Source organism: Onychomys torridus, chromosome 11 (genome assembly GCF_903995425.1).
Source record: "Onychomys torridus chromosome 11, mOncTor1.1, whole genome shotgun sequence".
Taxonomy (NCBI): domain Eukaryota; kingdom Metazoa; phylum Chordata; class Mammalia; order Rodentia; family Cricetidae; genus Onychomys; species Onychomys torridus.
The window spans coordinates 39,228,203-39,251,239 of record NC_050453.1 but is presented as its reverse complement, the minus strand read 5'-3'; the positions used below and the strand labels follow the sequence as shown (position 1 = coordinate 39,251,239).

General features: G+C 37.8%; 1 protein-coding gene across 1 annotated transcript in view; it reads right to left on the bottom strand.

Annotated features, from left to right (window-relative positions):
- The window catches only part of Xpr1 (xenotropic and polytropic retrovirus receptor 1), a 155,148-nt gene that overhangs the window by 101,859 nt on the left and 30,252 nt on the right, over positions 1-23,037 (bottom strand). Inside the window, exon 2 of the mRNA XM_036202115.1 lies at positions 22,658-22,709. Coding sequence (XP_036058008.1) covers positions 22,658-22,709 — 52 coding nt within the window. The remainder of the gene's footprint in view (positions 1-22,657; positions 22,710-23,037) is intronic.

The following is a 23,037-nucleotide window of genomic DNA, read 5'->3' as shown; positions in this document are numbered from 1 at the left end:
TCTAGGCATCTGGGTTTGAATGATTATAGGTCTAGGTGCTTATTTCTGAATCTGCCTTTGTTGAATGGGTGTTTTGTTCCTTCAATAGTTTCTAAATATCAATCAGGATGAGCCCAATATATCTTTCCAATCTTATCTCCCACCATATCACTCCAATCTTATCTTTCCAATTCCAATCTATCCAATCCCTGGCTGACAGCTAATTTCCTAGCTATCATCCTTCTCAATCATTGTTCTACAGTCTTTCAGATTAGCTTCAGTTCTACAGGACACCTGAACCAAACACCAGTTCTCTCCTCTCTTTCTCTAGTCTCCTGACCTCATGCAGTCCTCTCAGTAGCCTTCATCTCTAAGTACATATTTACTTTGAACTGTTAATTTGCTGTTTGAAAAACTGCTTTTTTGTCACTAAGTATACATTTGTTCCCCAACCACCCCAAAACCACCAAAATTGTTTCATTCCTTCATTTAAAGACCATTTCGGTTTTATTTGTTCATGCCAGAGCGCCAGATAACCTGAGGGAAACTTTGGAGGGAACCAGCTACTAGATGGTTCGATTAGTCTTTCGCCCCTATACCCAGGTTGGACCACTGATTTGCACGTCAGGACCGCTACGGACCTCCACCAGAGTTTCCTCTGGCTTCGTCCTGCCTAGGCATAATAGTTCACCATCTTTCATTTAAAGAAAAGTTTCTTCAGTAAAAAGGCATACAATAAATGCTGGCTGAATCAAGTACCTTTGATAAATTAGCAAGTTTACTAAATAATGTGGAAGAATGTTACTGCTCACCAGTAGTTGTTCCCTCTTCTGTCTAAGCATACAAATGCACAAATGAATTATATCTCTTAAGATCTATTTATATTGGTGTCTATGTTTATGATGTATGTGGGGGCGGGTAAAATCCCTCTATTTGCCCTACATTTTGAATGAATCTTATACTCTCCCACAATTTTATAATATACTTGTCATTTGGAAAATATTTACTAAATTACGTAATTCTTTGAAAAGCTGATGGATTTTACCATATATGCATTTCCTGCCAGTGCTGAAAATGTGAATTCAGGGACTTGTTCATATTTGGAATGTGCTCTATCATTTAGCTGTACCACCAGCACCTTTAAGAAAAAGATTTATATTTATGGGTGTTTTGCCTACATATATGCATGAGCACCACATGTGTGGCTGGTTCCCTCAGATCCCCTGGAATTGGAGTCACAGAGGTCATGACTTGCCATGTGGGTTCTGGGGGTCGGCCCCAACTTGATTTTTACATTTTAGTCAAAGATACCATCTAGTTAAGTTGCCTGAACTTGTTACATAGCCTAGGCAAATCCTGAAGTTGCAATTCTACCAGAACTACTGAGTGTGGGGGTTACAGGCATGTACCATCACACCAGCTTATGTAATATTTTAAAATGACAGTTATGGATTAAATATTTGTGTTCCCCTCAAAATTCTTATGTTGAAATCCTAACCCCTCAATGTGACAGTATTAGGATCTGAGGCCTATGGGGAAATGGCCAGTCATAAAGATGGGATTCTCATGATTAACTCACTACTTATGAATACATTTAAAAATGACAAACCCAAGGTTTAGAGGCAAGAGAAATAGGAGTTAAAGGTCATGGGCTACACATCTAGTTTGAGGTTAGCCTGAAATATATAAGATTTTGTCTAAAAAAAAAACAAGAAACAAGCAAACAAATAGCATTGTATTTTAATACATTTTACAAAAATGTGATTATTCTGGTAGAAGACTCATAAAAGAGACAGCAGAGAGCACTCTACCCCTCTATGCTAGGTGAGAATACAGACCCTGGGAGAGTGGCCTCCCTACCCCAACCATGCTGCCCCACAACTCCATGCTTCCCAATTACTGAAGACAACGGCTCTGCTTAACAAACGATTAGTCAAAAGCAAAGCATGAGGGAGCCACCAAACTCACAATGGCAGATAAAATATCCCAAAACTCAAATTTCACTTAAAACTTCAAATTTTATTATTGGCAGCAATACTATAGGTTTTTCCTGAAGTGAGAGACTTACTTTACTCCTTTTTTTTGAGAAATTGTCTGCCAAATATCCAAATGTGGACAACTATAGTCTGCCTGTCATCTGTTCCCATAATTTAAAAACTATACCTAATTATGCAAAAGATGACACTGCTACATAGTTACATACATAACTGTGCAGAAGATGACACTGCTATGCTATATAGTTACATACATAACTGTGCAGAAGATGACACTGCTATGCTATATAGTTACATACATAACTGTGCAGAAGACGACACTGCTATGCTATATGGTTACATACATAACTGTGCAGAAGACGACACTGCTATATGGTTACATACATAACTGTGCAGAAGACGACACTGCTATGCTATATGGTTACATACATAACTGTGCAGAAGACGACACTGCTATATGGTTACATACATAACTGTGCAGAAGACGACACTGCTATGCTATATGGTTACATACATAACTGTGCAGAAGACGACACTGCTATGCTATATAGTTACATACATAACTGTGCAGAAGATGACACTGCTATGCTATATGGTTACATACATAACTGTGCAGAAGATGACACTGCTATATGGTTACATACATAACTGTGCAGACAACACTAGCTTAGAAAACTTGGTCAGTAAACTGAATCAAGTAAAGCCATCAGTAAAACATTTGTAAGATGAACAATTCACGCCTCTACTTTTAGGAAAAATGAAAATAACTTTCAAAATATTCTCAACGTGTCAAACTTCTTTCAATGGTCACTACTGAGCCATTTCTCCTTGAGCTGGAGACTGGGGTGACGGGGAAGCTGAACAGGGATAAGTAATGCTTCCAGCAATCACGACCTTTAACAATTGGATCGTAGGAACACAGTACAATGCAGGATTTCTTTAACTCATTCCTGAATTCCTAGATATGTGACTTCTCAGAAACATGAGGGCTGTGACTCATACAAATTGAGTTTAACTGAGGGGTCTCCTTGGCAGATACTTGGTCTGACATCGTCTCCTCTGTGGCCTAGACAAGCAATCACAGGAAACACTACTAGACCTAAGGAAAGGAAACAAAAATTACTGCCCACTGTGGAAGATCCTTAGCACTCAGAAAAAATGGAGTTCAGTGATAACATATTAATGGTCCACATCCCCTTCAGCTCTCCACACACAGACTGAGTCTCCCTAGCAAGTACAGTGATAGCGGTTACACAGGAAGGAAACTGACAACTCTCCTTTCTTTACCAGCACATACATATCCACAGGGAGGCAACTGTTCTGCTTTCAACCACCATAGCATTCCCACCAACTCACAGCACTCAAACTTTAGAGCTAAAGTCAAACAAAGATGGGGCAGGGTCCTGGCATGTAGTCAATAACAAGCAGAATAATCAGAATATATAACGATGAGAAAATTGAGTGAAATAAAATGCTGAGAGGAAAAATTGAGTAATATAGGTAGACAGCTTGAAGAAATGTTTTCAATTTCTAAAAATTATTATTTCCTTTAATAGGGATAACACAGATATTTAACATTCAAATCCAAACTATGGCTGCAAAGAAGATGCAATAGGTATGCACAGAACAAAAATGAAGATGCAGAAACCAAGACAGAAAAGACAACCGATGCAGTGAACAGGTTCAGGAGACCTACACACAAATAGCAGGTGTCTAAAAGGAGACCCGATCTTACACAAATTATGCAAATAACTAAACTTATAGGTTAAAATGATTCATTTTTAATGGGAGGGAAATTCCATATTAAACATATTCTGATAATACTCCCATTCTCTAAATGTTATACAGTCTGAATGTTTTCACTCTTTTCCTCAGTTCATATGCAAAAATACTAACTCCCAATGTGACAGCATTGATATAGAGGCTATGGAGAGAATTTAGGTGAAGAGACAGACACCTCACAAATGGGATTTGTGTCCTTTATAAGGAGCTTACCTGTCTCTTCTACCAAGTGTGGACAGTGAGAAGTCACCATCAATGAGCTAGAAAATGAGCTCTTACCAGACATAAAATCTGCTTTGAACTTTTACTTTCCAGCCTCCAGAAATATAGATAATGAATGTATATTGTTTATTAAGTGACCCAGGCTACACCATTTTGTTAGAGCAGCCCAAACAGACTAAGATACCATATCTGGAATTAAAAGACCAAAAGATAAGCAAGAACCAGACAAAAGTAGATGAAGGAAATAATATATTGTTAACTATAGTTCAACAAAGAGATCTTTACATTTTTTCAGTTATCTTGAACAACTTTCATGTAGAACATTCTCAAGTCCATGTCTTATGAATCAGCCCAATAAAATTAGAAGCCATAAATAAAAATCACATTAGAAATCACAACTACTTATAGAATAAGTGTAAAACTCTCAGGTAACCCCCGATCCAATAAAATATCAACAGGAGATGAGGGCAGAGACTGGGACAAAGCGCTATTCGGAGAGGCACTACCTGAGACGACTGGGAGGCAGGGAAAGAGTTGCTGAGTAAATTGCATGCCGAGGGAAAAGTAACATATCCAGATTCATTATAGTGAAACTGTTAGAAATTAAACACAAGGAAAAAAATCTTTTAAAAAATATCCACAGGAAAAAAGGTGCATCATCTTCAAGGCAGCAATGGCAAGACTGGCAGCTGTCTGTCCAGCAGACAGCAGTGGGCAGCCTCTGCAGAGTGCCAACAAACCAACTAGCAGCTTGTCTAGAGTCGTGCTGAATGCATCCTTAAAAAGTGGTGGGGAAATAAAGGGTGTTTATTTTTGTGCTTCCTTTTACAGAAAACCTGAATGAATTTGTTGCCTTAAGACCTTCAGTGAAAGAGTCACAAAGGGCAGCTGAAAAACAGAATTTTGAAAAAGGAGAAAGGATACCAGAAAGTATACATGAATATTAACTATAAAGCCTATAATGGTCTCAAGAATTTAACATATATAGAACTAAAATGTGTGCCTAAAAGAATTAAAGGTTCGGAAGTTGTATAGGAAAGTAACTTTGAAAAGCAGTGATTCATACTAAACTAACAGTAATTCCAGAATATAGTCTGCACTGGCACAGTGGTGACAAGTCTGTTACAGGGATAACCAACGCCATCCAGCCTTATAGGAGTTCTGAGGCTCCAAACTCACACGTGTGTGGTAGGTGCTTTACCACTTTACCCATTCTAAAGCTATGCCCCAGCCCAGGGACACAGTTTTACTGTTTCTCTGAATCACACTAGTTTTTCCTAAAATTTCATGGTGTGTGTTTGTATGTATAACTCTAAGCTCAAAGAAATACCTCATATTTCCACTTACTAAAGCAGTTAAACGCAAACAGCTTAATAGTTATAGCCCATCAGTTATACTCTGCACTTCCAAACTTTGAAATTACTGATACCAGCAACCACATATCCTGATTTTTACACAGTACCCACATTTTATCCCAAGTCCCCCAGATTCCATCTTTATAATTACATGACAGCAACAAAAGGAAGACAGTACAATCTAATGCGGAAATTGTAGAACTAACTTGCATTGACACTTTGTACAATCTAAGCCCTGCTTTAACACTCCTTTACCAAGCCAGGACAAGTCTGCATTGGGCACTTGGAGTCCTTCTCAGCAATGCGTCCACACCAGGAAAGAACGCAGGAGAGGTGAGTGTCAGGCACCTCAGGTATCCCTAAGACGGGGAGAGAAAATGAGTGGGGGGTGGGGAGGAAGCAAGGGCACAGGTGGGGGGGGGCATGCATAAATTCAAGATCTTTTAGCAGAACACAGAAGAGAAAATAAAGGAGGGATTAAAAGGACAAAGACATTAAGAAACAGACAGGTGGCCAGAAAGAAACAGAAAGTCAAGGAGAGAGAAAGGGCAGACTTGGGAGAGAGACAGAAAAAGCAAAAAGCAAGGACGGACAGAAAGAGACAGAGCAGTAGTCAATGAGGCAGAAACAGATTGAAACAGATGGACAAATTGAGGAAACAAAGGAGATCAGGCAAAGGTGATACAGAATGAGAAATGGGGAAGACGAAAACAGACGAGTCAATGCAGACATCAGAGCACAGCAGGAGTAGCTGAAAGGCAGAAAGACCAAGAAAGATAGTCAGTGGATTCAAACAGAGAGAGAGAGAGAGAGAGAGAGAGAGAGAGAGAGAGAGAGAGAGAGAAGAAGAAGAAGAAGAAGAAGAAGAAGAAGAAGAAGAAGAAGAAGAAGAAGAAGAAGAAAGAAAGAAAGAAGAAGAAGAAGAAGAAGAAGAAGAAGAAGAAGAAGAAGAAGAAGAACAACAACAACAACAACAACAACAACAACAACAACAACTCAGGTTGGGTAAGTCTATACCACTGTGAAAGGGCCAATTTCATCTGATCCTAGAAGATAAGCAGTCAGGCTGTTCAGGACCTGAATAGGAGAAAGGCGTCCCTTCCCACCCCCTCCACCCTAGGGAACAAAGATTGCACCCATTAATTCATTATTAAAGGCAGGGTCCCTACAGTCCACTAGTACATGAAAATGAACTATGAATTATCAAAACCATTATTAAGGGCACTGAGTTCTGTACACTTAAGTTTTGTTGGTTTTTTTTTCCTGGCTGGAGGGTATCTTTCTGCATATTACTAGCACCAGTTTCTTATTTCAGATATTAATACTTTCAGAGAGAAGCTATGTGTGTTTTCAAGGGTTTCTGCTCCAAGCACTCAATGCAGTATGCCAATAATTCATTTTTCTAGGAAGATTATAACCACATAAAATTATATATGAACTACTTTTAAAAAGAGGGAATTAATAAATGATAATGCAGTTTATCTCCAGGACATACCAACCTCACATCCTCTTTCACTCTGTTGTAAGATCAGCACTACTGGAGCTTCATTTTGCCGTGTGTGTGTGTGTGTGTGTGTGTGTGTGTGTGTGTGTGCGTGCGCGCGCGCGCGCATGTGTTATTGTTGTTTTTATTTTCTATCAAATTTTATAACCAACAAAGAAGTGAAAGAAAATATAAGCCCAAACATGACTAATGCTGAGGTTAACCAATATTTGCAAATGTCATCTCATTGTATTTTATATACAAGAAATAAAACTCTAAGAATAAAACCTTTTCTTTATTATTCCATGGATTTTAATTGCATTTTTACTTGAATATGGACCTTAAAAATTAATTTTTTTTCTGTTTATTATGAAATCACCATACAGGTACTTACATAATTTCCAGAATGAGAATTTCTGTTCTCAGATTCAATAAATCTATACTTACAAAACAAATTACTCAAAGTCCTTTCCTGGAAAACATAGTGGGGCAATTGTAAAGATAGATATAGACAAGGACTTATCCATTCCAATAACTCTCAAGCTTTGCTGCACAATATGATGACCTGAAAAGCTGTATGAAAACATCCAGATGCCAAATCCATAGATTCTGTTTTAGTCAACTTTATAAGGTATATGAAGCTTCTGTTTTGTTTCTTGGTTTGGTTTTGGTTTTAGATTTTTGAGACAGGGTTTCACTATGGAACTCTGGTTGTCCTGGAAATCACCATACAGACCAGTCTGGCCCTGAACTCAGCAATCTGCCTCCTGTCTCCCATCTCATCTGCCACAGGAAGACTGGGTTTAAAAGCATGCACCACCACACCAGACCACACCAAATTTATTTTTTGGACAATCTCTGGTAAGTCTGATGTGCAGCTACAGTTAAAAGTCACCAATTTAATCCATCTTTCTACATAAAGCAAAAATGTTCTCTAAAAGCTGTTGTAGCAGCTACCCCACATACATTCTATAAGCCTACTATATATCCATCAGTTTAATTTTGGAGCAAATTTTAATTTTATGGAAGTTCTGAAAAGCAAAAATTGCCAGCTAGTCCTACTTCTTATTCATCATCCAAGCTCATTACCCATGTATCCCCCAAGAACTCTGTGCTAAACTTTGCTTCAACTACTGCTACTCCATGCCTACACCTACATGCTGATGGCTCAGTTCTAGAAAAGGCCAATATCCTTTTAATGCATGGTACCCATTATCATACTCAATATTCTAGACATGGGTGGAGGGTGCTCTGCAGTTTTTGTTATTGCTGTTCTGTAAAACTTACTATATACCAATGACTAGGATTTTACTCATGGCTCATACCAAGGAAATAGCTAAATCCTTAGACATCTTTAAATTATATATAGCCATGTTTTCATTCTTCATTCCTACAGGTTTTTATAACTACGCATCTATTCAATCTTATTTAATTTAACTAATATTGTGCTAGTAATTGTTCTCCAAAGTGACAGACTAGTCTGTAGACATTATCAATTTCTATGCCAGAAATAATCTCATCATAACTAATTTCAAGCTATCAACTGTAGTCAGACGTTTTCCTGTGTCCTGCCCAGGCCCTGAGATAGGCGCCAAATGTATTCAGAAGTTTTCCTGTGTCCCACCCAGTCCTGCAGCCACTCAGACCCACGTAAACACACAGAGGCTTATATTAATTATCTATGGCAGGCCTCTTGCTAGCTAGCTCTTATAAACTTAAATTAACTCATTTCTATTAATCTATAGTTTGCCACATGTTCCATGACTTCCTGGTCTGCTGGCATGTTGTTCCTTGGGTGGCAGGCTGGCATCTCTCTGCCTCTCCTTTCTCTTCCTGTCTATCTGCTTGGATTTCCACCTGCCTCTAAGCTGCCTTGCCATAGGCCAATACAGCTTTATTTATCAACCAATCAAAGCAACACATATTCACCGCATACAGAATGACATCCCATAGCAACCAACACTAAATATAAGGTTGAAAGGAGATGCAGATAATGATCACAAGCTTATGTGAGAAGGCTCAGGGACTACCGTGAGTTCAACTCATCATTTTAGCTAGAAGTTCCCATCACAGTTTCTACAAATGCATTTTTAAAGAAACATTTCCCAACTGGTCTCCAAGATTCTGATGCAGTGAGTATAGCATGGGATTCAGGTACTTGGACATTTTTAACAATCCTCAGGTAGCTCTAAAGCATACACTTGGATAAAAACACTTTTGGTTGCCATGGAACTGCCAATATTCTTTGAATATTGAATGTGTTCAGTTAGCTAAGAGTTCTACTAATTATATTTTCACTAGTCTCACATTTTATCCTCCATAAGCAGAACCTGACAGGCTTGAAGGTTCTTGACCTGAAATGACATGCTTCCAGCATTTGCCTAGTCAATTAGGAAAACCAACTTCAGAGGAAAATTAGGTCAACAATCACATGACTTGCTTTTGTAAACCAGTATAAATGGCTAGGAGATGAGCAAATTGCTGAAAGCTCAATATTCAACTGTTTTAGAAGGGTTAATCCAGGTAAGAAGTAGGTAGAGGCCCAACTAGCATTCCCATGGTTACAACAGACAGTGGAATTTACTTTAGGCATATGCTTCAAAATAGCAAATAACTATTTAATGAGCAAAAACTAGAGGTGAAGTGCCTAATTCCAGAGAGGGAAGGACCAAAGAGACCCAAATTGACCTTCTGTGCCACTCAGCCTTGAATGCTTACCAATTCAGGCATGAAGCGTGGACTTTGCACATGCAGAGGGAGCCACACAAAGCAAGAATTTTTAGTGTAGACAAAAGCTTACACTTGAAAAAAAAATAGGAAAAGAAGGGCAAGTAAAATCCAAGGAAGTAAATAATAAAGAGCAAAAATCAAAACACCTGATGATATAAAAATGTGATACTTTAACAAGATCCACAAAACTCATAATGTTTTCTTCATACTTAGATGGAAAAAAAGATAATGCACAAATATCCAATAGCAACAAGAAACAAGATCTATAACTGCAGATCTTAGAGGCATTAAAAAGACAGTAAGAGGCCAGCTGTGGTAGCACATGCCTGTAAAACCAGAATTTAGAAAGGGAGGTAGAGGCAATAGGACTGTGAATCTGGGCTATAGAGTAAAATCCTGCCAAGAAAAGAAGGAAAAGACAGAAACTGGAGGGTGAAGCTCGGGTGTAGAGAGTGCCTGTGGGGTGAGGGGGAAAGCATTTATTTAAAGAAAACTACAAAGGCCAGATGGTTTCATTAGAAATTTTCATTAGAAACATTTAAGGAAAACAGTACTCTACAAAAAATTTTAAAACACAAAATGGAGGGAAAATCCCAACTCATTTAAGCTACCAACATTAACCCAACACAAAAAAGGGGGAATTAAAAGCAAAATAATATAAAACTAGACCAATATGCTTGACAGACAGACAGATAGACACACACACACACACACACACACACACACACACACACACACACACACCCTCTTCATGAAAATAACCTGAGATGTAGGTGTGTATTCATACCTTTGGTTGACCTATTATCCAACAACCATGACCTCCCAAACTCTTTGGAACTGAAGCACAAGGGTACCTACCAAACACCTCTTCAGCACACAAAACCAGGGCAGCAGCTGTGCCCTCTTTAGGGATGTTCAGGTACTTTCTCAAGATGAGTCAAAACCCTCAGTACCCCAGAAGCCAACATGGCCTGAAGAACCTCAACCTTGTCAAACATCCATACCCTGGGTTCTGTCCACCTAGACCCCAATCTCTGTGACTTCCTAGATAAAAAGGTAAAACTCAACAAGAAGACAGATGACCATCTGGCTCACCCCTACACACTGACAGCCCCCAGACAGACAGATACCTGTTGTAAATGCTCTCCCTCGGGCAAGGATAGGAGCCTCCAGAGCCCAATGACCTCTGAGAAGCTGCAATGCATCCCCAGTGTCAGGGCTTCTTCCTGAGCTCCCCTCTACCCCGCCCCATGTCCCTCTACCCCCCCCCCGTGTCCTTTACCCCCCCATGTCCTCTACCCACCGTGTCCTCTACCCCATGTGTCCCTCTACCCCCTGTGTCCTCTACCCCCATTTTTTCACCTTTTAAGTTTCATTGAGACTGAGTCTTACTATATCATACAGGCTATCCTCAAACTGTCTTCTGCCTCAGCTTCCCAAGTTCTGGGATTACAGATCTGCACCACCACAATTAGCTGGGCAGCTTTTTAATCACTCTAGAGTCCTATCCCAAACCTAAACCAAATGAAAATAAAGCATTTTGCAGAAAAAAAAAAAAGATGTATCAATAAATTTAATTCATGTTTTAAAAAAGAAAAAAAAATACTTAAGACTGTCTCAGTTAAGTACAAGAAAAACATTTGAGCATGTCCAACATACAGTGTTCATGAAACCTCTGACAAAGCAGGAACAGAACATTAATGATACCTAACATGTCAAGGAACACGACAACAGACACTCATCACATATCCATACTCATTTCTAGGCGCTTGTATAACAAGAGTATTACTTTTTCAAAGTTCTATTCAGGAGATAGGAAACCGATTTGAAAAGCAGTAATAACAGTAATAGCTGTAGTAATCAACTGAAGCCCTACACTGAAGGCAGTGCCAAGTGCACTGTGAGAACCTGGGAGAGTAAGCCACTTACAAACACCTTAGTTTTGAAGGCCAAGTGCATTGTGAGAACCTGGGAGAGTAAGCCACTTACAAACACCTTAGTTTTGCTCCTTAGTGTCTCATATTTCTTATTTAAAAAAAAAAAAAAAACAACTGTTGTGATCCTCTAGGACTAAAGCTTAACTTGACTCCCAGAACAAAAGGTTTGAGAAGCCAGGATAATTATTAGTCTTGGAGCAAAAGATCTTCTAAATCCCATCAGGAGCCTTGCTGATCAATAAAATTAATTAGTTGACAGTTATTACGGCCTCGACACAAACCAAAGGAAGCATAATGAAGTTTAAATTACACCGCTGCCACACCCAATAGGCTGACAGTCTTCTCAGGGAGACAGTCAAGTAACAGTCAAGTAAACATGAGCAGCAGGTGCCAACAACCCAACCAATCCATTCTGTAGCTCCCACAAAACGCCAAGCATTCCCTGGCACTGCTCAAAACCAGATCTCTAGGACAGCACTGCCTATGTGGGATATATCTCTGTGTGCTTCTACCACTTCCTCTCTCATCTACCAACTAGTGATTCTCACTAGGTAAGCGGTGGTGGCCCAGCCTTTAATCCCAGCACTCAGGAGGCAGAGGCAGGCAAAGTCTCTGAGTTTGAGGCCAGCCTGGTCTACAGAGTGAGTTCCAGGATAGCTGGGACTGTACAGAGAAACACTGTCTTAAAAAAATTAAAATACATACATATACACACCACACCACACACACAGAAATAGGAATATAAAGACTTTTCTCTGAGGTAGCCTAATCTAAAAGTTTGGGTAATGGTCTGCAGTTCTCCAGGCTATGTCTGTCACTTTAGGGACTGATATGCCATGAATGATGTAAGACCATGTCAGCTATTGTAGTACACTGAACATTTCTGAGGAAGAAACTAGTTTAGATAATCTTGGATGTAGTTCCTGGCTAGCCCTCTATTTACTGTAGCCCAGGCTGGCTTCAAAACAGGATTATCTTGCCTCCATTTCTAACGGGCTGAGATTACAGGCCTGGGCCACCACATGTAACTGTACACTATAATTTCATTCATTTTTCTGGTCTCTCTACACATTATATAACATAAGTTACATTTAAAAAATATATGGAGGGTTGGGGATTTAGCTCAGTGGTAGAGCGCTTGCCTAGCAAGCGCAAGGCCCTGGGTTCGATCCTCAGCTCAAAATATACATATGGAGATACAGTTCACCATAAACTCCTTAAAGATATGAAAGGGCATGACTTTCAGCTGGGTCTCAAAGGAGGAGAAGTTGCTAGTAGCATTTCCAGAGAAAGTGCATTCTATAAAACAGAACAAAGCATGCATGAATGCCAAAAAAAGACAAAAGTAACTGGTTTGCCCAAAAATCACAACTGTGGTGCTTACCTTTTCAGTATATGTGAAAGCAGTACAGAAGCCAAGAATTATACTAACTATGCCAAAAGTATAATTATTTCTACAGAAACACACATCTGTTTAATAAGATATAACAGCATAAAGACAAAGTTAATATGCCAGGCAACAAAATGATTTGATAAGTTCCATAGTTACTAATTTGCTTACTTACAATAGTTTTGTTTTGTTTTGTTTTGTTGTAACCTGCCTCTTAATTACAATTGTTTGAGACACAGTCCAGTTGAGGTTTGACCTTGAACACATAATCTGTCTTACTCTCCCAAGTGCTGATGTTACAAGTATGGTTTTTGTATAGTTTCTCTGTGCCTAGAAGGCCCTCTCTCAGAGTTGTACAAAAATGTTAGCTAGGTTTCAAGACTCGATTAAAATCCCATCTCCTCTAGTCTAAGCATCCTCTCACTACTTCACTTACAAAGATGAGATTTTATGGTAACTGGGTAAAATGCTCATGAAGATATATATCTTCCTAATCTATAATATTATTTTGTATTCTTAATTTTTTCTGTCATAACATTATTTACCATGTCATAAGTGAATCATCATTTTTCTGAAGCAAGTCACTAGCGTCTTAAAAGATAACGACATATTTTACTAACAGAGAACTGTATTTTTATTTCTTACAAAAATGACAATAACACAATTTATCATACAAATTATCTTATTCTGATCTAGTCTTTGTAAAAGAAATACACAAAACTAGTTATTTTTCCCATTGTAATGACAAATAGCATTACTTTATTATAAAAAAACCTAATGAGAACTCATATTCTAAAATTGCAACAGTGATTATAGAACAGGACTCTAAAATGTATTTATCACACTATGTCAGATTGTAGATATTTCAACCTGGCAAAAGATGCATGTGCCTCTGGTGTATATGCAAAATTAATTGCACGTGATAACACACCAATATAAATTCAATTTCCTTTTCCAATCCCACTGATTGCAACTCTTATAACAAACATATAGCAGGTCAGCTTCTCATCAGGAGGCACAAATTGCCACTCAATCTCCTAGGCAATTAGCAATGTTTCACCTCTCACCCTATGACTAAGAAAATGAAAAGTGAATCAATATGGATCCCCAGTCTCAACACTCTAGTCCTAAGGAGCTGAGCTTGTGCTTGCTACACCTGACAATCTTACTCAACCTAAAAACTATCACATTTCAAGCAAAGCTCACATCTTCAAATCCAAAGTGGACTTACTAAGAATCTAACATTTAACAGATAAAGCATTTAAAAAAATAAATAAAAGATTTGCATGTGTTTATCTTTGCGTGTTTTCAGGTATATATGTATGTATTTCATTTCAATGAACAGCCCAATAGCGGTGACACATTCAAAAGGATGCCCAGGATGCAGTTTCTAAAGGAAGAAAACCTTCTTGGAAGCCACAAAAAGAGCCAAGATTCCATGATCAAATGGCAAGGTCTATCTGGGTCCCAGACTGGAATTAAGTGTGATCAGTTTGTCGTCATACAGAAAAGCCATCAAAGACAACTAGGATTATATCAAAAGGACTTTGGAAATGACCTAAAAGAGACTCCCACTGGCCAAGTTTGAGAATTTGATAATAGATGCAAAATCACACTCGACCAAAACATATATAGATTATGGATATATGGATTTGTTAAAAAAATACCTTAAAAATAAAATCTTTCATTAATAATTTGGGAAAAAATATTAGATAGCTAAAATTACTTTTAAATTTTTAAATAAGGACAAAGGAACAAACAATTATATTACATTTTTTTAGAAAACCCATGTCTAAGAATAATCCACTGACAAAGGTAAATTTCTCTTTACAGAATTTTAGCTAATGAATATTGATAGGATCAACAGAACAGAATCTCTCTGTACCTCTTAATTAACAGACCTAATGCTAGGCAACTGTCATGAATACCTAGCAATATTAATACAAAGCAAGGGAAGAAAACCCTTGATTGTCACACATGTGCAGCTTCCAGAATTGTTAGAAAACAAATTTCTGTTGTTTTAGGCCATCCAGTTTGTGGTAAAATGTACAGCAGCTACACAAAATTATTTTGAAGGGTTCTCTATTTTAAGACTAAGTTCTAGTAAATGAGCTTTAAAGTATGATAACCAATTATTTGGAGGGAATGTCCTGCACTAGCCTCTTCGGGCTCCTTTGTCCCTTCAGGTACATTAATTACCATTGGCATGTAGGAGCCGTTTGTCAGTGCCAGCACAGAAAGTTTACCTGGAGCCACCACATCCATTTGTCTGTCCTTTTTCACTACCATGCTGTCTACACCAATACTTCCCAAGGTTTGTGTTTGTTTGTTCATGTCATTATTTCATGTTTCATAGTTATTCCCTCTTTATTCATGACCCTCCTTCAAACAATTCTGAAAAGAAGGGTGTGTTCAGGGCCACTGGTACTCCCTAAGCCGAGGCTTCCTCTAGCTCACCAAGCTCAAGCTGAAGGAGAAGTGGGGTAAAGAGGACTCTGTACCATGGTTGCTGCACAGCACCCTGCATGCAAACTCAGAGGAAAGCATCCAGCAAACCCAGTACAAAAGCTGCTAGCAAGAGTGCGCCCTCTAGGGGCGGTGAGGAAACTTGCGCCTTACAGGCTTGCTACTGTGACACTCCCCAAAATTCACAAATACCACTTCCAGCCTCTGGTGTGAAAAACTTCTCAAGGCTTCAAAACAAAGCGGGCCAACTGGTGCTTTGCAGGTGGCAAGTGGCCTCTTTGAAGATACCAACCTGTGTGTTACCCAACCAAACTGTAACAATTATTCCAGGAGACATGCAGTTAGCACAACCACATCCACAGAGAACATGCTTAAGAATACACTGAGGGAAACATTTCAATCTAAAACAGTTTTTCCCCTAATCTTCCTCTTATTGATAGTTCTAAATGTTAGATTCCTCCATGCCATGGGGCCAAAAGGCATCTAAGTATATGATTGGAAAGGGAAAATGGGGGCAGAAACCAGGTATTGATTATAGTTTCATCTGTGTACGAATTTTTAATATAAATATTGGAGATAAAGCATTAATGCAAGTCATATGTTTCAGTGAACATGGTTCAAACTTCACAACAATTATAAACTTGCTATTGTAGCTTCTTTTCTAACTTCTGGGATAAAATACTCTGACAAATACAACTTAAGGGAGAAAGGACTTGTTTTAGTTCAGTTCTATCTGCAGTGGTTACAGGCTTGCACAGCCTGGTAGTCACAGCCAATAGATCTTGAGGGAGCTGGTCACATGACACCCACAATCAAGAACAAAGAGGAATGAACACAAGTAATCTAGTGCCTTTTACACAGCTCAGATTACGTACACAATTAAAATGGTTCTTCTCAGCCAGGCATAGTGGTGCATGCCTTTTATCCTAGCACTCAGGAGGCAGAAGCAGATCTCTGTGAGTTCCAGAACAGCCAGGGCTACACAGTGAGACCCTATCTCAAAACAAACAAACAAACAAAGATAGGGCTTCTTGCATTTAATAATTTAGTATAAACAGTCCCCCATAGACATGTCCAGATGCCAACCTCCCAGGTGATTCTAATTTCTGGCAAACTGAGAACTAATAGTAACTATCATAACTGTTACATTATTCTAGATAATGCCAGCATTTGGATTTTTAAAATGTGTTATTTATTTTTATTGCTATTTGTGTGTGTACCTGTGATGTATGCATGTGTACATACCATGGCATGCACGTGGAGGTCAGAGGGTAACTTTCAGGAGTTAGTTTTCTGCTTTAACTTGTCTAGATTATGAAGACCAAACAGGTCATCAGAGTTGTATGGCACCTGCTGAGACATCTTGCCAGTCCTAGATTTTTGCTTTGTTTTTTGAGACAGGGTTTCTCTGTATAGCCCTGGCTATCCTGGAACTCATTCTGTAGACCAGGCTGGCCACAAACTCAGACATCTACCTGCCTCTACCGCCTGAGTGCTGGGATTAAAGGTATGTGCCACCACTACGTAGCTAGAATTTTTTTTAATGTAAATTTTGTACTGGTGGCAAATAAATGGTGCTTGTAGCATTTTTATCATATAGTAGATCCCATTCATTCACTATATTTTTCTAAATGACTTGTCTTACATGCAAGTACACGTTTTTAATGCTGTCTCTTCTGTGCTATTCTTATAAGTTAAGAAACAGCACTGTATGATTAATGGTGACTCTATATGATATACCAAAGGTACTTTACTCTTCAGGATCACCAAGATTAAAAACCTGCATTAGAAACATTTCATTTCCTCCAGCATCCCATCTATACTCTACTGAGTTGCATTTATTTTTTATAATAGAATTCTGTTACCTATTTATACGATTAGCTAATGTCTAAGAATGAGCATTAAATTATCTTTAATTCACTTTCTGTGAAAGAGTAGATATTTTCTTCTGCTGGAACGGTAATGCTATTTGTTCCTTAGAAGTACTCTATTAACAAAATACACTGAGGTTGGTGGCATCTTCAAAGAACACATGAGCCCCGTTTACCAGGGAATGAATTGTTTTCATCTACAAGTTGTCACTTAACATTGCAAATGAAATAAATATACAATCCTTTTCCAATATAAACGTGAGATAAGGAAAATAAGGCATACCCTTAACTCTACTTCATGACTCCAGGTATCAATCAGGATTTTATATCCTTTCTAATGCAGTTAATAAATGGGATTTTTGTTTTTGTTTTTGTTTTTTTTGTGTTTGTTTTTTAATTCTTAAAGAAATGACAATAGATGGTTTCGCTTTTATTTCAATTTCCAATTCTTAGTCATATTTATTTCTTCATGGTTCTCGAAAAAAGTTGCTAGAAATAACCTGAGCATTCCATTATTACTCTTTAGTTTAGTCTTCTCTTACAACAAACCCATCTCAAGCAAAAGGATTTTGAAAACATAGTGACAAAATAACACCAACCAAGACAGGAAGAGTTACTCTTTGAAGCTGCCCAGCTTAAGAGCTAGCACATTGATACAGCTCTTTCTTTTATAAATGTCAAAGATTTTATTTCCTGGGTCACAAAACCTATGAAAAACAATTTTCAAAGATAATGAGACAACCTAATAAAAAAAGGAAATGGGGACTATGAGACCAGATTATAAACATCATGAAAAAGTAATATATTATGGATATACATTTGACAATAATCCTAGATTCAGAAACTACTTCATGAATTTTAGAAATGCAATTCAATCTTCAGAGGAAAAAAAAGCTCACATCTATTAAAAACAACAAAGATCTAGGGACAGAGGTGAGATACAAGAAAATGCCTGAAGTGGACTCTGTTCATTCAAGCAGATAATCAGAATGAATTATTTACAAGCATACTTTTATCTTCAGCACCACTAAGAGCTCAATCCTAAGGAGCTTAGGGAAACTGTAACACATCTGCTAATCAAAAATAAACAGATCGAAGGCAAAATGTTCCAACAAAACCCATGTATAAGACTGGAGAGAAGGTGGTAAGACTAAAGAAAAAACAGAAAAACACAGAATAGTCTGGTAGCCACTTATATCAATTCAGATAGCTGTATTAAACTAATGAACTAGCTGTATTTAGCTAAGGTTGGCTAAGTATGTTCCCCACCAAGAGGAATGCATTACTAAATAGTGCAAAGGAAAATGACTATTCTTTCTATCTTAATTCAGTATCATTTAAATTTTTAACTAGACTGAGAAAAAAAACAAAACAAGAGCAAAACCTAACACACATCTTTGCACATCTTTAAAAGGAGACATATCAAACATATAAAAGCACAAAAGAAACCTAGTGTCCTCCTGCAAAGAAAATGCAGTCAATAATTTGCCAGACCTTGGACATCAAAACAATATAATGTCATAAAAACATAAGAACTTTAAAATTATGATCTTGTCTCATGTGTTTTACTCATTTTAAAGAAGCTACTTGTCACATCAAAAAAAAGTATCAAATTACAGCGTCAACATTATAAAATACAACAAACAAAATGTCCGATCATCTAAGCTGCAGGTGAAATGTTATATTCTAAAGGAGAATGCTGTGGAATAATCCTTCTGTACACTGTAAAGATGTGGTACTCTCATTGCTAATAAAGAGTTGACTGGCCTGGAGGTGGTGGTGCACGCCTTTAATCCCAGAACTCGGGAGGCAGAGGCAGGCGGATCTCTGTGAGTCCGAGGCCAGCCTGGGCTACCAAGTAAGTTCCAGGAAAAAGGCGCAAAGCTACACAGAGAAACCCTGTCTCGAAAAACAAAAACAAAACAAAACAAAACAAACAAAAAAAAAACCAAAAGAGTTGACTGGCCAATAAGCAGACAAGATTTTCAGGGCAGAGGGAATGCTGAGAGGAGGAAGGGTGGAGTCACGGGAGTCTGAGGAGATGCTGTGAGATGCAGAGCGAGCAGGATGGGAAGTACATACATGAGGTAAACGTGCCTAAGGGCAGCATGCAGATTAATAGAAATGGGTTAATTTGAGTTATAAGAGCTAGCTAAAAACAAACTTAAGCTATCAGCCAAGCATTTATAATTAATGTCAAGTCTCTGTGTGGTTATTTGGGAGAGCAGCTGGAGAGACAAAACACTCCGCCTATAGGAGAATGGAAGGAAAACAAAACAACAAAAATCACTACATAAAGAAGCAAACTAGGTTGATTTGTTCTTTCTCCCCAAAAACAATACTTAGGCCTCACATAAGATTGAAGGTAAAAATGTACGTATTTCTACTCATTCATGAGCCAAGTAAATGTGTAAAGATCACGTATATTTTAGATACTAGATATAAAACAGTAGAAAAATGAATAAATAAAAATCTTGATCTCAAAAGATTTGTATTCCAGAGCTAGGTGTAGTGGCCCATATTTGTAATCTCAGCTAAGTTGGTTGTGAGTTCAAAGGCAGCCTGGGCAGCATATTGAGACCTTGTTTCTACAAAACAAAATAGAACAAAACATTCACAAAATATTGGATAATGACAAGTGTTATAGAAAGAAACAAAATAGGATGATGTAATATAATGTAGCTGAATGGTTATTTTAAATTGGGTATTCAGAAGGTCACTTGAAGGACACATCTATGGTTCAAGAAAGGGGCAGAGAGCAAAGCTCTAATGTAAGTCCAAGCTCGTCCAGACACAGAAGGAAGGCAAAGTGACTGGAGCCAGCATGCAAGTGGACAGTACAGGAGATGAAATCAACATAGAACCAGACAGAGCACTTGTGGGTCACAGTAATGCATTTTTAGATTGCATCCTTGGATCATAGGAAGCAACCTTGTTAAACTCAGTGTCTCACGCTTTCTGGGAAACTGCTGTTAGAGATCCTATCCACCACACAAACTAAATACTCTTCATAGAGGCCAAAGGAAAGCTTTTCTTTTATTTCTTGCTCAAAGTTGATCTTCCTGAGAAAATAGTATATATCTGCCTCGTGCACATTTAAATAAAAAAATTAATATTGTGTGTGTATGGAAACACATGCCACAGCACATGTACTGTCAGAGAACAACTCTACAGTGTTAGCTCTCTCCTTGCACCTTTACCTTTGGGTTCCAGGAATCAGACTCAGGCCATCTGGCTTGCATGGCAAGCACCTTTACTCCTGAGCCATTTCCATGTCCCTCTCATGTGCACTTTGAAATTATGTTCTCCTCTATCCTATCCTTGGAACTCTAGAAAACCTCAGAGTTGAATCTACATTTAGCTTCTGGCAGCTGCATAAAACCTTATGGTATCTATTTTCTTTTAAAATGAAATTTTCACTTTAAAATAGTTTTTAAATTTACCAAAAGGTGACAAAGATAGTACAGTGTTTCCATACACCCCCACCCACTTCCTATCATGAGCAACTTATATAACAGTTTATCACAATTAATAATTAGTAATAATGATACATTATTATTAGTCAGAGTCCATAATTTACTCAGATTTCCTCAGCTTTTACTTCTTTTATATATCTATGATAGTTATTATTATGTAACATATATAATTATTAAAGGCTTGCTCTGGTGTTACCTCATATCTTTTCAAAGATTATGTTTAGAGAATAAGACAAATCCAGAAATTTTATATTCTTTAATCTTAACAATAAGCTATAAACATTTAACATGTCTAAATAAGATGATACAGCTATTACTTACATTCAATTCAACAATAACATTTTAAAAGTAAATGCCCATTAAATACTATTAAAATTTTCTTTATATATGACCAAATGTGGTAACACATGCTTATAATCTCAGTGCTCAGAAAGCAAAGGTAGAAGGATCCAACTGAAGGTAGTTTGGGTTATCTGGTGAGTTTGAGGACAGACAAGGCTTTATGGGATTCTGTCTTTAAAAAAAAAAAAAAAATCCTTATATAAATAAACTAACCAAATTATCAATGAACTTAAGAAACCTACTAACCTACTGGCTAATTAATGTCCAAAGGAGGGTTCATATTAATCAACTGACTTTACTGTGGTTATACACATACATATGAGAATCACTGGGAAATGGTTTAAAATTGTAAAAATCAATAACTACCCCAAGCATTACAATGCCCATAATCCATCCCAAGATCCTATCTCAATTAGTCTGAGATAGGGACCAAGGGCTACTTTTTTAAAAAATTATTTGTATTAAATAAAAAGACCCTCAGGTTTGCTGCACATGAGTTATAACTGGTAATCACGGTTTAATATAAAAATATTCCTTTCTGGCACCAAAGCTTTTAACTCTACTAAATCTTAAGGTCTGTGGGGAAAAGAAAAAGAGAAAGAAGAAAGAAGTACTTTTTAGATATCATCACGTCCTAACAAATACTTTTCTCTTTAAAAATGTTGAAGCTTAGGGGCTGGTGAGACACTTGAGGCCAAGTCTGACAGCCTTAGTTCAATCCCTGGGACCCACAGAGTGACCTCTGTGTAAGCATACAATGGCATGCCCCACTACTGCAATACATAAATGAAAAAAAAAAAAAAACGCTGAAGCTAAAATCCTGTTTTAGATCTTGTTAATACAGTGTCATGTACTGTACAAACAGAAAAGTTGTACTGGTCTAACTAATTATGAAGTCAGACTGGATGGATGGATGGATGGAAGGAAGGAAGGAAGGAAGGAAGGAAGGAAGGAAGGAAGGAAGGAAGGAAGGAAGGAAGGATATAAACACTGAGGGAGGAAGGCAACAGAAAAATCTCAGACTAACCCAGTACATATCACAGACCTAAGACGATGTGTTTGTCAGTTTTTTTGTCACGGTGCCAAATATCCAGGACAAACTATTTAAAGAAAGAATGATTTATTTCGGCTCACAGTTCCTGGGGCTTCAGTTCATGACTGGCAAGCTCTGTTGTTTCTGGGTCAAGGATCACAGTAGGTAGCATCTGGTGGAACACAGCAGCTCAGTGCATTGCAGAACACTGAGAGACTAGAAGGGGCTCAGGACAAGGTCTGTCATTCCAGGGCACATCCCCAGTGATTTGCTTGTTCCAGATAGGCCACAGCATACCTCTAAAAGTTGCCACAACTTCCCACAATGTGTCACCAACTAGGACCAAACCATTGCATATGATCCTATAGGAAGCACGTCATATAAAATAGTAGATGACTCAAGAATAAGATGGATCACAAGCATCCAAGGTTAAATGTAGAGCACACAAACTAAAGTTAAAATTTTTAAAAAAAGTATCAAACCAAAATAGACATACATAATAAAGTTATAGTATTCATTTCACAGTCTGATGTTTAAAATATTTTTCTTTAAAAAGAACTTTTTCTGTGACTAAACCTAGAAGTTAATTCATCTTACCTTCGACAGAAGGTGCCTGGTCCTGAGCTGAATACAGCATATCCTTGAATGCCTATTAGAAAGAAAGAAAAATAATACATAAAATCACAAATTAAAGTTATATTGAAAGCATGTGAGCTAAACAATTTTTTCACTAGTCAGTAACATTTAATTTCCTAAATTAAACATTTATTGAACTATTTTAGGTAACTTTAATAATCCATCCTGTATTGTGTGATCTTTAAGATGAGTGCTCATTTATATACTTAAAATAAAAGGGCATTGGAAAATGAAGACATACCTCAAAAACCCTCTGGATTAAGAACAATGTGGGAAATAGAAGAGATTTCATGATTTCATGAGAGGTCTGAAGGCGGGTGGGGATGGGAACATAAGCAATC